The sequence below is a fragment of the Macrobrachium rosenbergii genome, chromosome 5 (assembly GCF_040412425.1).
Source record: "Macrobrachium rosenbergii isolate ZJJX-2024 chromosome 5, ASM4041242v1, whole genome shotgun sequence".
In the NCBI taxonomy this organism is placed as follows: domain Eukaryota; kingdom Metazoa; phylum Arthropoda; class Malacostraca; order Decapoda; family Palaemonidae; genus Macrobrachium; species Macrobrachium rosenbergii.
This window is the reverse complement of record NC_089745.1, coordinates 11429599-11444879: the sequence shown is the minus strand read 5'-3', so window position 1 is coordinate 11444879 and position 15281 is coordinate 11429599. Positions and strand designations below refer to the sequence as shown.

At 37.0% G+C, this 15281-nt stretch overlaps 1 protein-coding gene across 9 annotated transcripts in view; it reads left to right on the top strand.

Annotated features, from left to right (window-relative positions):
* Positions 1–15281, top strand: part of LOC136838509 (arginine-glutamic acid dipeptide repeats protein-like) — a 67050-nt gene that overhangs the window by 14275 nt on the left and 37494 nt on the right. For all 9 annotated transcript variants that reach the window (XM_067103578.1, XM_067103575.1, XM_067103577.1 and 6 more), the window contains exons 7-13: positions 604–784; positions 3296–3382; positions 3833–4046; positions 4389–4487; positions 6356–6436; positions 7984–8224; positions 12469–12809. In XM_067103578.1, the coding sequence (XP_066959679.1) occupies positions 604–784; positions 3296–3382; positions 3833–4046; positions 4389–4487; positions 6356–6436; positions 7984–8224; positions 12469–12809 (1244 nt within the window). The remainder of the gene's footprint in view (positions 1–603; positions 785–3295; positions 3383–3832; positions 4047–4388; positions 4488–6355; positions 6437–7983; positions 8225–12468; positions 12810–15281) is intronic.

Below are 15281 nucleotides of genomic sequence, written 5' to 3'. Positions count from 1 at the left end.
CTGTGAACATTTGAAGTTGATTTACATGCAGCACATGATATTGCTTATCAGATAGGGCCACTTATGAAAATGTAGAATTTTAACTCTCGGGTTAACTATCAAATAATAATGAATAGAATACAGTACAATAATTTCAGTTTTTGATGCAACATTGTTTATGGTATGCTACACAGTTTGAGAATAGTCTTGGACTGTGCAGTTGAAGAAAGGTAATTTTACTTTACAATCAGCATTGCTTAATAGGTAAGAATTACACATTCCACAAGTTTTTTTATGTCATAGGTTCTTAAAGAGTATGTATATATGTAGGCATTGACAAATTCCAGAAAGGTTCTTAAAGAGTATGTATATATGAAGGCAGTGACAAATTCCAAAAAGTGTTCCTTCACATCTTATTGGCTTATGGCTGTCAGTATGAGATCACAAAGAAAATGCATCCGAGTATGTAAGATAGTAAAACTACATCATGTTTAGTACTGTAAAGTAATAATTTCAAATGATTCTCTTGTATTTTGAAATCTGTTTATCCACACATCAAATTTTAGCATAATTTTTAATGCTGTGAGTATTGGTAATCCACTAACATGGTTTATTTTCTCTTAGATAACAGATCCTTGGTAACAGATGACCCTGTAATCAAGAGCAGAGAGCTTTTCATTTCCGATGCAACAGACACCTACCCAGTTTCGGTTCTCCGAGGTTTATGCAGAGTTGATCATTATTCAGACATTCATGCAGTGAGAGACTTTCTCCCTGAAGATAATTCCTTTTTTTATATTCTTGGGTAAGTTTTCTTCTAGGAAAATGTAAAAGGCTTTCGGATGGTGATGATGTTGATGAATAGTGACTGGTTTTTTGTTAGAATTTAAGTTTCATTGCTGAGTAAAGATTTGTTTTTGTGGAAGTACAAACCATTTCTTAACAATTACTTTTCTGACTCGGGTTGTTAAAGTAATTTAATTTTATTAGTGGTGAATAGGTGGTCATTAAGTGCACAGTGTCAGAGTACTAGTCTTTTCCTCGTGGTACTGAATTATGTAAGTCAGATAAATGGCTTGGCAATCTGACATGACCTTAAGAGTCTAGAGATGTCTCAGTGAAGAGCTTAGAATTAAGACTGCTGTGTTTAAACTTTCCCCAAATAAATCCTCATACAGTATCTGTGATCTAAGAGATGTCTTCATACATAATCATTCTTGGTAGTTTGTAGGTAGAGCTTAATGACTCATTGAATCAGTGCTGTGAACAGAAATTCCTTTCATAGAATTCTTTCATCGGATTATTCACAAAGTTTACACTTATATCTCTCTCTTTTGTAAGAAAATGTTATGCATGTTTTCTTGAATGTCATGAACAATACTGTACATGGTAGAGCACATAACTTCTAAATGTCTGCAGCATTCCAATTGTGCTGATTGTTGGTCAGACCCATGAGAGTTACATATACTGGTATTTTACTTAAATTGTCTTAAAATTTTTACATTTCTGCAACAATATATATCTTCAGTTCAAGTCTACATGTATTCTTGAGTTACTTTAGTGCTTTTAATTCTTTAGTATTTTGCACTTTTGTAGTTTGTTCAATTAATGTAATACTTTATATCTTATTTCCTGTTTCCTTTTTACTTCACCTATATCTGTCTGTTTATGATGATAATGATATACTGACCTCTCAAAATCTCTCTCTCACAGTAAAACTGTCTGCAGTATTGGTAATAAAACATGTCAGTTTTTATATTTGAGAAGTGCTTATATATGTAAATAAAGACTTTCTGCAATTTTGTCACCAGTTAGTTATCAAATGTAAGGGGGCCACTCTATTTAGTATCTAGACATAATTATTAGAGCACTCATAATTGTTATAACCAGTATTTTTGTCAGGTTTTACCTTTGTGATATAACCATCTCGGTCTTTGAGATCTCAGTGTATTTTCCAGCTGCTGGAAAATAAACTGTGGTCTTCCCACTGCAGCCTCACAGTGAGTTTGTCATCAGCTAGATTATACATTTTACAATTTCTAATCATTTGTGGCTCAGAAATTTGTCTTCTTAATTACCTAATGCCATAATTATTCACATCTCCCAACCAGGAAAAGACCAGAGTAATGTAAACAATTATAGACCAAGTTGCTTATGTTAATTGTTAGAAAATGGTAATTGCATGACTCAGATGGCATTAATATGTATGAATGGAGATCATCTGTTACCATCATTGTGTCTGGCACTCTCAGCCCCTCATTGCAACTTCTTGTACATGATTTGAAGAAAATTTGGTCAAATTTGGTACATGTAGATATGTGTGAAGTGAGATTGTCCATCTTTCTGTGTCATAGTGTGGGTTTTTTTTTTTTTTTAACTGAGCTTGTCACTGCAATTCCTATATTGTTGAAGAGATTTCAGTCAGGACTTGGTATAAAGGTTGATCATCATGGTATGCTATATATGAAGGGATATTCATTTATTTGTCTCTCTGTCCATCAGCATGTCTAGTCACATGTAATGTGAAGACTTTGCCAGAATGTAAAATTTTGATTCCAGGTTACGTAGATTTTATCTATAGTTATAATTTTGGCCTTTACCTTTGAACTATAAGGAATAGAGACTTCATATTTAACAGATCCACTTTAGGAAGAGTTCTTTCAGATGACGTCAAGATTATTTTTGTTACTTATTTCAAAACTGTATTTCTTATTTCTAAATACAGACACCAAATGGGTATTCATATTTCACAAACACATCTTGTCCAGAGAATATCGAGGTAGATATTTGCTTTAGCCCAAACAGTAATGCTGTCCTCAACATTTCAATAGAAAGTTCATAGGGAGGAGTTGGTTGGGAGCTGGTAGGGGAACATATATAGATGGAATCCCTTATAAAAGCCCTGCAAGAACTGTTGTACAATTAAACCAATTGTAATGTGGAACTGCTTACCTTTCACTGCTTCCTTAAACATTTCTTTTAGAGTAGAGTTGACGTAATTCAAGAAGAACGTCCAGTTTTGTACTTTCTTATATTGCAGTGACATAGCTTGGTATGGGTGGTTATGCCATATCGGTTGATATGCTGCATTTGTGTATTGTTTTGAAGTGGAATTTTAGTAGTGCCCTACTGGCAATTTAATGTATTTAGTAATTATAATCATTTTTGCACATTCAACTTAGGGTTTAATTGACACACCTTGCCTTAAATAATGAAGAATTCACAGAATTCCCATGCAACTCATTTAATTTTTAAGATGTAGCATTGTGATGTCCATTGCTATATACAGTTTTCAGAATTTTAATTTTTTCCTCAGATATAACCCAGAGACAAGGAGGCTGGCTTCTACTCAGGGAGAAATACGTGTAGGCCCCTCTCATCAAGCCAAACTTCCTGAATACAGGTAAAAATTTATCTTTCATAAGTTTAGTAAGGTTGTGTTATGTGTTTTAAACTTTTTGCCAATTTTTTTTGCCTTTGCAAACCCAACAAATAGCGTGGCATGTCGTGCAATAATAGCATTTCTTTACACTATTCACATGGTTATTTTACCCTGCTGTAATGATTTACATTTTTCATCCAGTCTCCTTGAGAATATTGACCAGTTGTTTTTGCTATGGTTTTAGATTTTTTAGTTATACAAACCTTGTTTTGGCCCTCATTTTTTTTAAGCAACATACAAGTAGGACTTGCTCAAAAGTATGATTTACAATAATTTTGAAGTTCTTTTAGGGTTAAGTAATTTTTACTTGCTTTTCATTGAGTATGTAAGATTTAAATCTAATTTTGACATGAAGAAAATGAATTTCCCAGTAGAGATTTTGTAAATAGTGAAGATTCTTTAATGCAACAGGGGCAATGTGGTGGTTGATGAGCGGCCGGAAGAATGTGCTGATTGGGAAGAACAAAGATGGGTGCCAGGTGCATCAAGAGACACAGATCTTCTCATGTACCTGCGAGCAGCACGTTCTATGGCAGCATTTGCTGGGCTTTGTGATGGCGGGTCCACCACTGATGGTTGTAATGCTGCCTCTCGCGATGACACGACAATTAACGCTTTGGAAATGGTAAGGTATCACTTTATATAGGAAAATACTGAATGAATATTTTATTGATATACGTGGAAGGTTCTGACTTATGGATTATAATGAAATTATCATGTGAATGGGAAATTTTTCATACTTTCGTGTAAATTTACTTATGGTAATCAAGTACTATTTCTTTTTGAAATACACTTTGTGTTGTTTTCCATAAATGTTTTAGGGCATTGAAATTTCAGTTAGCTTTAAACAGAAACTACTTGCAATATAAGCTATTTCTGGTTTGTTATGATAAGTTACTACTTGTTTGTTTTGATAAGTTACTTCTAGTTTGTTGTGATGCAAATTTTAATAAAAGCAATTTCTCAGCTCCATAACAGTGACTATGACCATGGTAAGGCTCTACAGGCGCTTGTGAAATGCCCCGTCCCTGATGGAATAGAGAAGAAATGGTCAGAGGAAGAAAGAGTAAGTTTTCATTGAAATGCACCCTGGTTTCAAGTAAATTTCTTTATTATCATATGAAACCCACCAATCGCATAGAGCCCTTATTTATGGCCTGAATGTCTCCTACACATTCATTGTAGGCTGAAGCAGAGTAACTAAGAGTGGCTTTTCATACCATGTCTTATTTCTGGACTACAGATTTGACATTTTGGAAACAATTTTGTGTTTTATTCCCTCTTTTCATTTTTCTTAATAGTGTAGTCTGATTTTTGTTACTCTATTTTTCTAAATTACAGGTCACAGTTAAGTGATTAATAAATCGCAGGTGGTTTTTTTGCCTGCTTACTGTAGTTATTATTGCTTATTTTCTGTTTTTTTGCTAAGTTTTGTGTATTAGTGTTTGCCCCTTTTGATATATTGCTTGCACAAATAGGTTTTTGGTGGTGATTACGCATAAGTATGCCAAAGCAAAGTGGGTGTGGGTGGACCCTCATCTGCTGTTCTCCACTTGCTTAGGCGCCTACTCTGCTGCTCTCTTGGTATCACCTGTGCAAGACGTTTATGCTTTGTCTACTCTTGAATCTCTGCTTCATGGTTGGCCTCTAGATCTGCTTCCAACATCCATTTAAAGAGTACCAGTGTTGAAATGTGTGCTCATGTGATCACATGTTTGCTTGGTCCACCTGTTTTCCCCACTCTACTTGTACCTGTACTCCTCCCTCAGAGGCTGCACTCATACTTGCCTGCTTAATGCTTTACTCATTGATTGGATTGCTTCCTGGTTTTTGTGCCTGCTTTTCTGATACCGCTTCTCATATACCACGGTACTACCTTGTTGATGCTGGAGATACTGAAGTAGGATTAAACCTTTGCATAGCTACAGGAGAATATTTTTGCATTGTTGTTTGGCCATCTTTGTCAGGTTATTATTTCATCCTTATTTACTTCTTAGTCTGCTACACCTGCTGTTGGTTTACATAAAGTGTAAAATGTGCTGGTGCCTCTTGCTATGCTAGCTGCATCAAGTTACTCTTACAATGCTCTTCCTATCACTATGCCTTTTGGACCAAATGGCTACTGCTGCTGCTGCTGCTCATGGTATTTCTTTTGTTTCTACTGGGATCCTGTTTACGTTATGCCAACTATTTTAACTACATTGGCTGCTCACATTTCTGTCTGTGACATTGCGTGTCGTTCCTCTTGTACAGGTACCTGCTGCACCTTTTCTTAAAAGCAAACGTTGCTCATGAGTGGTAGAAGCAAGGGATAGACCAGTAAAAGGTTTAAAGGTTGCTCATGAGGGGCAGAGGCAAGGGACAGACCAACTCAAAGAATGTCACGGTTAGACATGTGATTTAAAGGGATGAGGAACAGTCAGTCAGAAAAGTAGTGGTATGGGATTAACAAGGCAAAGACCACTAGGAAGAATAAATGAAGACTTAGACCCAGTGGGAATTCAGGTGAAAAGTGCATGAGATAGAAGTTTATGAAATCTTATATAACCCTGTAAAGGGAAAATGTGGCACTGAAAATGATTTTGTTTAGATGTTTCTATTTTTTTATAGAGAAGTACTGTATCAAAGTAACAGTTTATAGAGAGGTTCTATATCAAAGTAACATTACTGTACTTATTTACATTTGTGGCAAGTGCTATTTTTGTCATTATGATCCAAACTAAGATAATGCAATAAAACACAAGATACTGGGTGTAGCTTCAGTGTGTCAGTTTTATCAGTTTTACATTGTGATTTTTGTTCTCTGGTAATTCACATTTTTATTGTTAGAAGTTGTGATTGATTATGAAGAGTTACTTTTGCATCATTGTTTCATTTCAAATAATGCTGAGGATGTGATGATAACTGACTTGCAAATGTGATTTTATTTTACAGAAACGATTCATGAAAGGTTTACGACAGTATGGCAAGAATTTCTTCAGAATACGCAAGGATCTCTTGCCTCACAAGGAAACAGTAAGTACCAAAATAGTTTTTTGTTCAGAAAATATTAAAAAGTAAATGTTAGGTGGGTATGCAGAATAACTATAAGGCGCAAAGAATGTAAAGTGGATACTACTTTCTTCTCTTTAATTTCAAAGACAATATTTTATCGACCCCATTTATGAAAAATTTTGGGTGGTTTGCGTTGAATTATTGTTTTTTCTTAGCAATCAATAATCTTCTAATAGTATAATGAGCATAATACATCATGTATTGCTGTAAGGGATATATAGATATTATCCAGCTTTTCAGTTTTTTATCCAGTTGCAGTAATCTTTGCAAAATACTTGTAATTTTTTCTGTTGCCTCTTGCCTCATGGTTGTCTAAATGTTAACTTTTTATCTCTAAATTTCATTCCTCGTTGGAGAATACTCGCAGCTCTTGTGTACTGTACAGTACTTTGTATATGCAGTGTGAACTTTTCAAGTATGTTATTATGATGATAATTTAGGGGCTAAGAATCTTAACCCTGGTCTGGTTATTAGTATTATGAATTAGTTTAGGAGTTAAGAAGAACTGTAACCTTTACACTATTGGACTGAATAAAGTACTGGAATTTGATAGAGTTTTAAGAAAAAGAAACCATGTAAAAATTAGCATCCCCATGTCAGAAATGTTCCTGATCCATTATATTTTTACAGAATTGTTAGGTCTCATCCACAGATGTCAAGAACATTAAAATATTTTATTCAGTTAAATATGTTCTTAAAAAATAGTATGGTACATTATTGCCGAATTGACTATCTATGAAGGACTAATTCACTTTTAGGTAACTCAAAAATTCTATTAGATTGTATTAAAAACTTGTAATGAGCTTTTCCCAGACTGTAGAGTTACATGTCTTTATTGTAAGTGGTTTAGGGGACTTGTTTTGTTAGAGGAAGGTAAATATTAGAGTGAAAGATAGTGGGCAGTTAGTGCTCTTTATATATTGCAGTGCTATATAGGCTGTATCACTCTTTGACAGGAAATAAAATGTCAACAAGTTCCCAAGGGTATTGTATGAACTGTAGTTACAGTATAGGCATCACTTTCCAGATTATTTATTTTTTTTTGTTAGGAGTTACAAGTGCAAATATGTGTTTTTTTGCTATTTTACGCTTGTTTTGTTGTTCTTAGACTAGGAAATACTATTTATTATTAATATTTTAATGGATTTAATGAGAAATTTTGGGTGTTCATATATCGCAATTTTTCTCCAGAAAATCCACACTATATTTTCCATTAATATATGTTAAAAACTCCGCAAAGTCGTGAATTCGCGATAATCGAATCGCGAAGTAGCGAGGGGTCACTGTACATGCTCTTGCTACCAAGGTCTTATGATTTTTTTAAACATTAGGATAATGGTTGCAATACAAAATACTTGAAGTATTTGCAGGAAAATTTTACTGCTCTAATGAGTATGTATAAAAAACTGTGCTTGTTTTTCCATGTAGCTTAACAGTAGGTTCAGAGTCATTGTAGGTTTTCAATTAACAGTTGATATGTATTCATGAAAGCATTTATTTTCTTTTAGAGTGATTTGGTATGCTTCTACTATTTGTGGAAGAAGACTCCTGCGGCAGCTGGCCAAAGACCGCATCGACGGCATCGTCGCCAAAATGTTTTGAGGAGAATTAGAACACCCAGAGCTCAGCGCAACACAGGTCCCAGTGATCCTCTGGATCCTTCCTCAGCATCAGAGAAGGATGACGATTCAGATGACTCAGATTCTAAAGACCGACAAGGATACCATTGTAGACATTGTTACACTACATGTAAGAAAAGTTTATTACCCTTTTAGGAATTTTTGACATCTTTGATATTAATGTTATACTTATTGTGCTTTATTTTCACATTTTAGTGATATTTGAGCCTGAACTTATCATTATCGTTGTTGAAGTTTTTGCTTTAAGTTTTCCAATTATCTTTCCTTCCACATTGTCACTTGTAGACTTTCCTCTTGAATTCTTATCTGTTGTAAGTCTTCATCTTTTGTCCTGCTCCTTTCACTACTTCTACTCTTTTGACTGAAATTCCGTATATATTTTTTATCTTATGTCTGAATCTGTTATATCTCTGCCACTTCCCCACTGACATTATGGTCTTCCTACTGCATGAATCTAAGCATTCTGTAGTCACATCTTTTATTCTGTAGTCACGCCTTTACAAATTCTCCACCATTTTATTTGTCAGTACTGATGTCGCTGCTGTATAGAGTAGTACAGACCATATACTTGCATCATATGTCCAGTAATAGGATATTGTACACCATATGTTTAATCACAGCCCCATTAGTCATAAATCTGCCTTATTTTCATGTCCTGAAGATCCCATATTAAGTTTACATTCCATAGATTATATGAGCTGGCATAAATGTTGAAATATATTGGATCCCTGCTCATGGGGGCGCAAAGGGAAATAAGGTTCCAGATAAAGCAGCCATAAACCTGTCATGTTTATAGAATGTTGAATCTGATAATATTCTGAAGTACAGAAACCCACGGTTGAACTATGGCATTCTTCATACCAGAAAGAATGCCTCACTGAAGTCATTTTATTGTCTTCAAATTGGCTGCACTTGTTTGACCAACAAATACTTGATAAATAGCCCATGGCCCAATCCATTTATGCAGAAAGTGAGGTCACCACTAACAGTTATATATATGACATGGATGTTGTTGCTTCAACCAACAGTGAATGCCAAGTTTTGGAAATCAACTAAAGGAAAGTTTAATGGAGTCTTTTCACTTTCAGTTTATCCATTAATCAGACTAGTTACAACATCAGTAGCAAAGCTTCAAAGGCATTTTCTTCTGCTTCTCATTTGAGGTCAAAGTGGGAATCACCATACCAGTTTAGAAGGCCTGTTGTAATTCAAACACCGCATCTTATTTTGGTGGAGATATCTACTTGAAGGCCCCCCATGTCTTGTCTACTGAAGGCAGAATCTGGATGTGGTCCTCATTAAGGTAGTCTTATAAAAGTTTTGACTGCCAAATCTGAGCTTATCTGAATCCTCAGTTTCTCTGGTGGATGCTGGTGGGACTTCTCTGCAGCCACAGCCTCTTGGTAGCAGTTGCTTGGCCTCACTATTGAGTCACTCCTGAGTGATATCAGGAGTGATCATTGTTGATATAAAGTCTTGTGAAACTTTTTATTTTGATAAAATCTACTTTCCTAGTTCCAAAGCTTGCCCTAAACCTTCAGTTGGAAAAGCAGCAGTAGAGGTAAAAATCCGTGTCACCTACGGCTGATCAAACACATTGTAAAAGTTAGGGTGTGGCCAGACAGAAAAAGCAACACAGACGGGTCTGTTTAGCCATCCATATCATTCCTTAATGTTAATCTCTTTTATGGTTTTTCCATAGACCTGTCATTAAGTGTATTTTGTTTTCTTTAAAAAATGGCATTAGGATATTTTGTTCATTTTCTTTTGTTGCAGTGATATGGGAATACTGTACGTGTAATAATAATGTAATGATGATGATAAAGATGATTATTTAAGTCATATATAAGAACAAAAACACAAGTTTTCTATGGATCTGTGTTCAGGAATATTTTCTCAAGCAATTTTATTATCTATTCTCCCATATTTTTTTTGGAAGCTTGAATTTCAAGTCAATGGCCTCTCTGGGCCTGTTCCATATGAATAGGGTTCATCTTCTGAATAGTAATGAGATGATGATAATAATAATAGCAGTTATATATTGCTTGCAGTATTACGTTTTCTCTATTTCTCTTTTTCACATTTGCAAATTTGACAAATAGACTTACAAAACTTGTCGCCTCAGTTATCTAAATTATGGCTTTTGGGATATCGGTCACACATCAATGGGTTTGTTGGGGGGTTATTAAAACTCCTGAGTACACTTTTCCACAAAATTCATAATTTAATTGGCTATCTCAAACTCATTATCTTGGAGGATAACGACACTTACTTGGTTTGCACATCCTACAATTCCTCATTAACTCCAGAAACCCTTGAAAGGCTTCACTGCAATGACCAAGCAAGGATTGCCATGCAGACTAATTTCATCACATAGGCTTCTCTGTAGATACCCTTTTGGTAGGAACACTCTCATCAGCCTCGGGTAGATTGATCTTTGGGGGACCATGAGATTTGAATCTCATGCTTGGATTGGATTGTGTAGGAGGCTGTTGAAGCAGACTACTTGGCTACAATGTTACCAAATGTTACAGACTTATGCCCTACTTCATCTTGGTAGTTGTTTACTTGGATGTTGTATTTTCCCAGATAGGTTGATGAATTTGGTGTTCTCAATAGTTTCTCCATTATGAAGAATTCATACGACAAATATTGTCATTGTCCAACCAATAGTAAATGACCAGAATGCCTTCTTTTTCTCTAATGCAGTCAACAAGGGATGCCCGGCCTGTTACTCATTTCAAGTCATCGTGGGAAGTGCTGTTGATAGACATGTTCAGTTGAACTCAAACAGGTAACCTTGAGACATGGAGCAAGGTAGCATTGTTCCTTAGGAGAAATCTAATGTCAGTTACTCATTGTCGCAGTGAAGTATAATTGTTTGTAATGCTCCTGAGTGGTGAGGATGCACAAAATGTCCAAAACCTGCCCTATTTGAACCTGTAGTAGAAGCAACATTCATGGTACTTGTCATGGTTGAAAAGTTAAATATACCTTAGTTTTACTTTCAGACCACTGAGCTGCTGATTAACAGCTCTCCTAGGGCTGGCCCGGCGATTAGACTTATTTTACGTGGCTAAGAACCAATTTGTTACTTAGCAACGGGACCTTTTTGTGGAATCCTTATAGCGAGAAATGAATTTCTATCACCAGAAATAAATTCAACTCTTCATCAGCCGGCCGCGGAATTGAACTCCGCCCATCGAATGACAGTCAAGCTCAACCATTTTTTGCCATTGATAACTGCATCTTTTTTGTGGTTCCTGTGATTTAGGATGTCATCGTACAAGACAGTCAAGTAAGATTTTTTGCCTTTACATCGCGATGAGTGCAGCCATATACCTTGTGCTTCACTTAACAGTGTTGCACACTCTTGCTTATACAGACCCTGTAGTTTATTTGTCACAGGGGTCTTGTCAGCTATTCCTGTTCTCTTGAGCAGCTCATTACACCCACCAGAAGTGTGATTAGGGCTGATGTAAATGGGTTTTGCTGTCCCTCATCCCTGCAGATGACTTGAAGTTGTAACTTGACTACACACAGTTTCACTGTTGTTTTGGAACCCAGGGTCCATGAGGACAAGTAAGTATTTTTCGCTATCCAGCCAGCAGATGATTCATGAAAACTTCGAATGTGGGGCAATGCAAATGATGGGTTTATATTAAAAAAATAATTTCTTTTAAAAGAACCACTGTATGAAAATTTAGTTATTATATAAAGAAGTAAAGTGATAGTACCAAAATATAATAGGTGGACCCCTCAGTTTAACAGACATTTTGGGGATCTAGCCCATCCAATAAGCATCATAATTAATGAAGAGCCCATTGGTGTTCCTGAACAGTGGCCACTGCTCTTGATGACTTAATTCCCATCTGTAGAGAATGCAGTATTATAGTTTTTATAAGACGATAGTTATCTACATAAATATAATTCATTTTATTCTTTTCATAAGAACACCATTCTGGCCAGCCATTAAAGTAAAATTTATGGGTTGGTTGTCTGGATGAAATAACTAACTTAACATCCTTTCATTGGTAGTATTATTGATGGTTATGCTCTTATTTTTAAAAGTAATGAAATTGCTACATTATATTCTTTGCTTTTTCTATTGTATATTGTTGTTATTTATGTGTCCATATATTTATTAATTTGTTGATTTGTCTTTTACTATTCATCTGTATTCTATTTTCTAATTTTTTCCTATGTATTTTTCATGCTTAATTTTTTTATGCTTAATTCTTTTGAACAACTTACATTAAGCTCTGTGAGGTACATGTTTTATCCCATTGACTATCAAGTGTGTTTTCTGCTAAGGTTGAAGTTTCCAATGATAACAGAATCTCAATTTTTCAGCATCCCGTGATTGGCACCATGCTGGGAAAGACAAACAGCTTTTATGTTATGAATGTAGAATCCACTTCAAAAGGTATGGGGACCTACCTGTTATCACAAACCCACGGGAGCCTCCTCTTGGGTCTGGTCGTCCACCTCCAACACCTACTGAAGAAGACTTGCGAATGAGGACAAGGACTCGTACCAAAGAGATTAGCACAAGACATCGTGCTGCCAGACGCTCACGTGCGAATACCCCAGATATAACAGATGAGTGTCCAACCCCTGACCGAAGGACTCCAGATAGAAGAACCCCAGATAGGAGGACCTCTAGGCATTCTGCCTCTCCAGCACCAAAGAAGGTGAGAATGATAATGCAGTGTCTTACAGTCTGGTATTGTGAAGGCAGGAAAAAAAATTAAAAGTACCACCTTAACTATGCAATCTTCAACTTATCAGATATTTGTTTTTACTTGTATATGTCCAAGTCCAGAAAAATTGAATTCAATTTATTTTACTAAACGTAATGATCTTGTAGGGAGACGGTGAAAATTGCAGTTCTGTATGCAGTTGTATGAATTTGTGTCTGTCTGTTGACTCCCTCTTTCTTTTTGGATGTGTATTGTTATTTTATCCTATGATGAAATTAATGCAATTTTGTTGGTAAACATAGTGCATTACATATTTACCCAAGGTTTCAGCTAGGGATATATAATAGCATAAGCTTAAGTAGCTTAGGACGTGTTGTGTTTTGGACAGTGTAAGGAATATGTAAGTTTTTGTATATTATACCAAATAGATGATATTGCTGTAATAGGTAACATACAAAATTTTAATGAACTGTTTATAAGGTTTTTTAATGTGGTGATAACAAAAGGCAGTACAAAACAGCAGCCACTTGATTACTATAAACTCGGCAAACACATACTTGAACAAGTACTTTCATATATTATATTTTATGCTTAGTGTAATGTTGCATTTAGTACTATTACCATATTTAACAGCTTGCAAGACCCTCCTCAAAGGTTACAGTGAAACAGTGATACAAAAGAGAAGGAAGAAAGAGACAATTATTGCATGATTGCTACACTGGCTTCGGGTTAGCGTGTAGGCTGGGCCTTAGTAGAACCGTTTGTAAAAAGGAGCAGGCTTCACATGAGGCCTCTTCAGTTTTATCTAAAGTGTGCTGGAGTGGGAAAACCCAATTGGACCCTTTCCTTTTCCCCCGTCTCCTCACAGATCAAGACAGACCTTCGATGGTGGTTGTCTGTAGAAAGACTTTGACGGGGAGTCTCTTCTACCGTTGCACCCAGAATTTTATTCAAACGCTTCAGGAGGTTTGGGGGTCCCTTCTAGGGAGTTGGAGAATCTCAAGGATGTGGCCTGTAGATCAGAGAGCTCCACATCTATGTAAAGGAACTAAGGGCCATTTGACTGAGTCTCCAGGTTTTTTCTCCTTTAGTTTCTGTCCCTACTTCTCTCTCTACGAGTCGGCGAAAGACGACCTTCTCTGGGCATATCGGTACCAGGTGAAGATTATTACTTGCTTCTTGCAGGGAAAAATGAACGTCCTTGCAGATGAATTGAATCGCTGCAATCAGGTGTTGCCGATGGAGTGGACTTGGGACTCCCTCGTATGTGATGATTTCTGGAAACTTTGAGACATACCAGCTGTGGACCCCTTCGCAACATCGAGAAATCATCATTTGCCCCCATGTTGCTCCCCAGTCCCAGACCCTCTTGCATGGGCGACGGATTGGATGGGCCTGGATGTCCACGCCTTCCCACCTTTCGGATTGATCAGGGAGGCAATCAACACTTCTTCTCTCACCAGAACGTCTCAATGACCCTAATCGCTCCGTTGTTGCCTAGGAAGGAATGGTTTCCGGATCTGCTGTGTCTGTTAATGGACTTCCCAAGACTTCTGCTGAAAAGACAGCCATTGTTCAAACAGCCCCACTTCCTCAGGTCCCATTAGGGATTGTCCTCTCTGGCCCTGACCGGCTTCAGACTGTCAGGAGCCTCGTCAGAGCGAAGACTTTTCAAAGCAAGCTACAGAAGCTTTTGCTAGATGCAAAAGATCTTCTGCTAGCAGGCTCTACCAATCCAAGTGGTTAGTTTCCAGAGGATGGTACTGGCAAAATAACATCTCGTCTTCCAAAACTCTACAAGCCAGTTAGCTGACTTTTTACCTCTCTCTCTCTCGGTTTCCTCGCCAAGAATGAGGACGTTTCCAAGCCACGGCCTTGCTTGTTCGCTATTAAGAGAGTAATGGACATCCTCAGGCCAGAGGAGGAAGAGAGACTTTGTCCTGTGGGAGCCTTGAAGTACTATCTTCAGAAGACAGAAAAGATCAGAGGACCCTCCAACAAGCTTTGGTGCTCAGTGAAGAACCCTTTGTGCTCTCTGTCAAAGAATGTACTTTCTTTCTTCCTTAGAAGTTCAATTACAGAAGTGCATTCTTAAGTTCAAGAAGATGTTTTATCTTCCCTTAAGGTCAAAGCTCATGAGGTCAGCGTCGTTTCTCGCCCAGAGCACCCCTCTTTTTCAGCTCGCTTGGCATGTGCTTCGTCAATCTTCCGCACCCAACTGATTGGCGCCAATTTCCGACTGTGGAGTGTTCAGCACCACATTTGGGTGCTCGACGCCAACTTCCGGGATCCATGGCTGGCATGGTTGGGAAGGTAAGCATAGGGGGCTCTCTGTCCCTCTACTGTCTCTTCACCTTGTAAGGTCATTGAGTTTAAGGGAAGCCTGGGGTATAGTGTACCTGGAGCACCTGCTAGTTTCCAATGGTTGGTGTGGTGGTTCTTAATTTTGGTTGCGGGTGACAG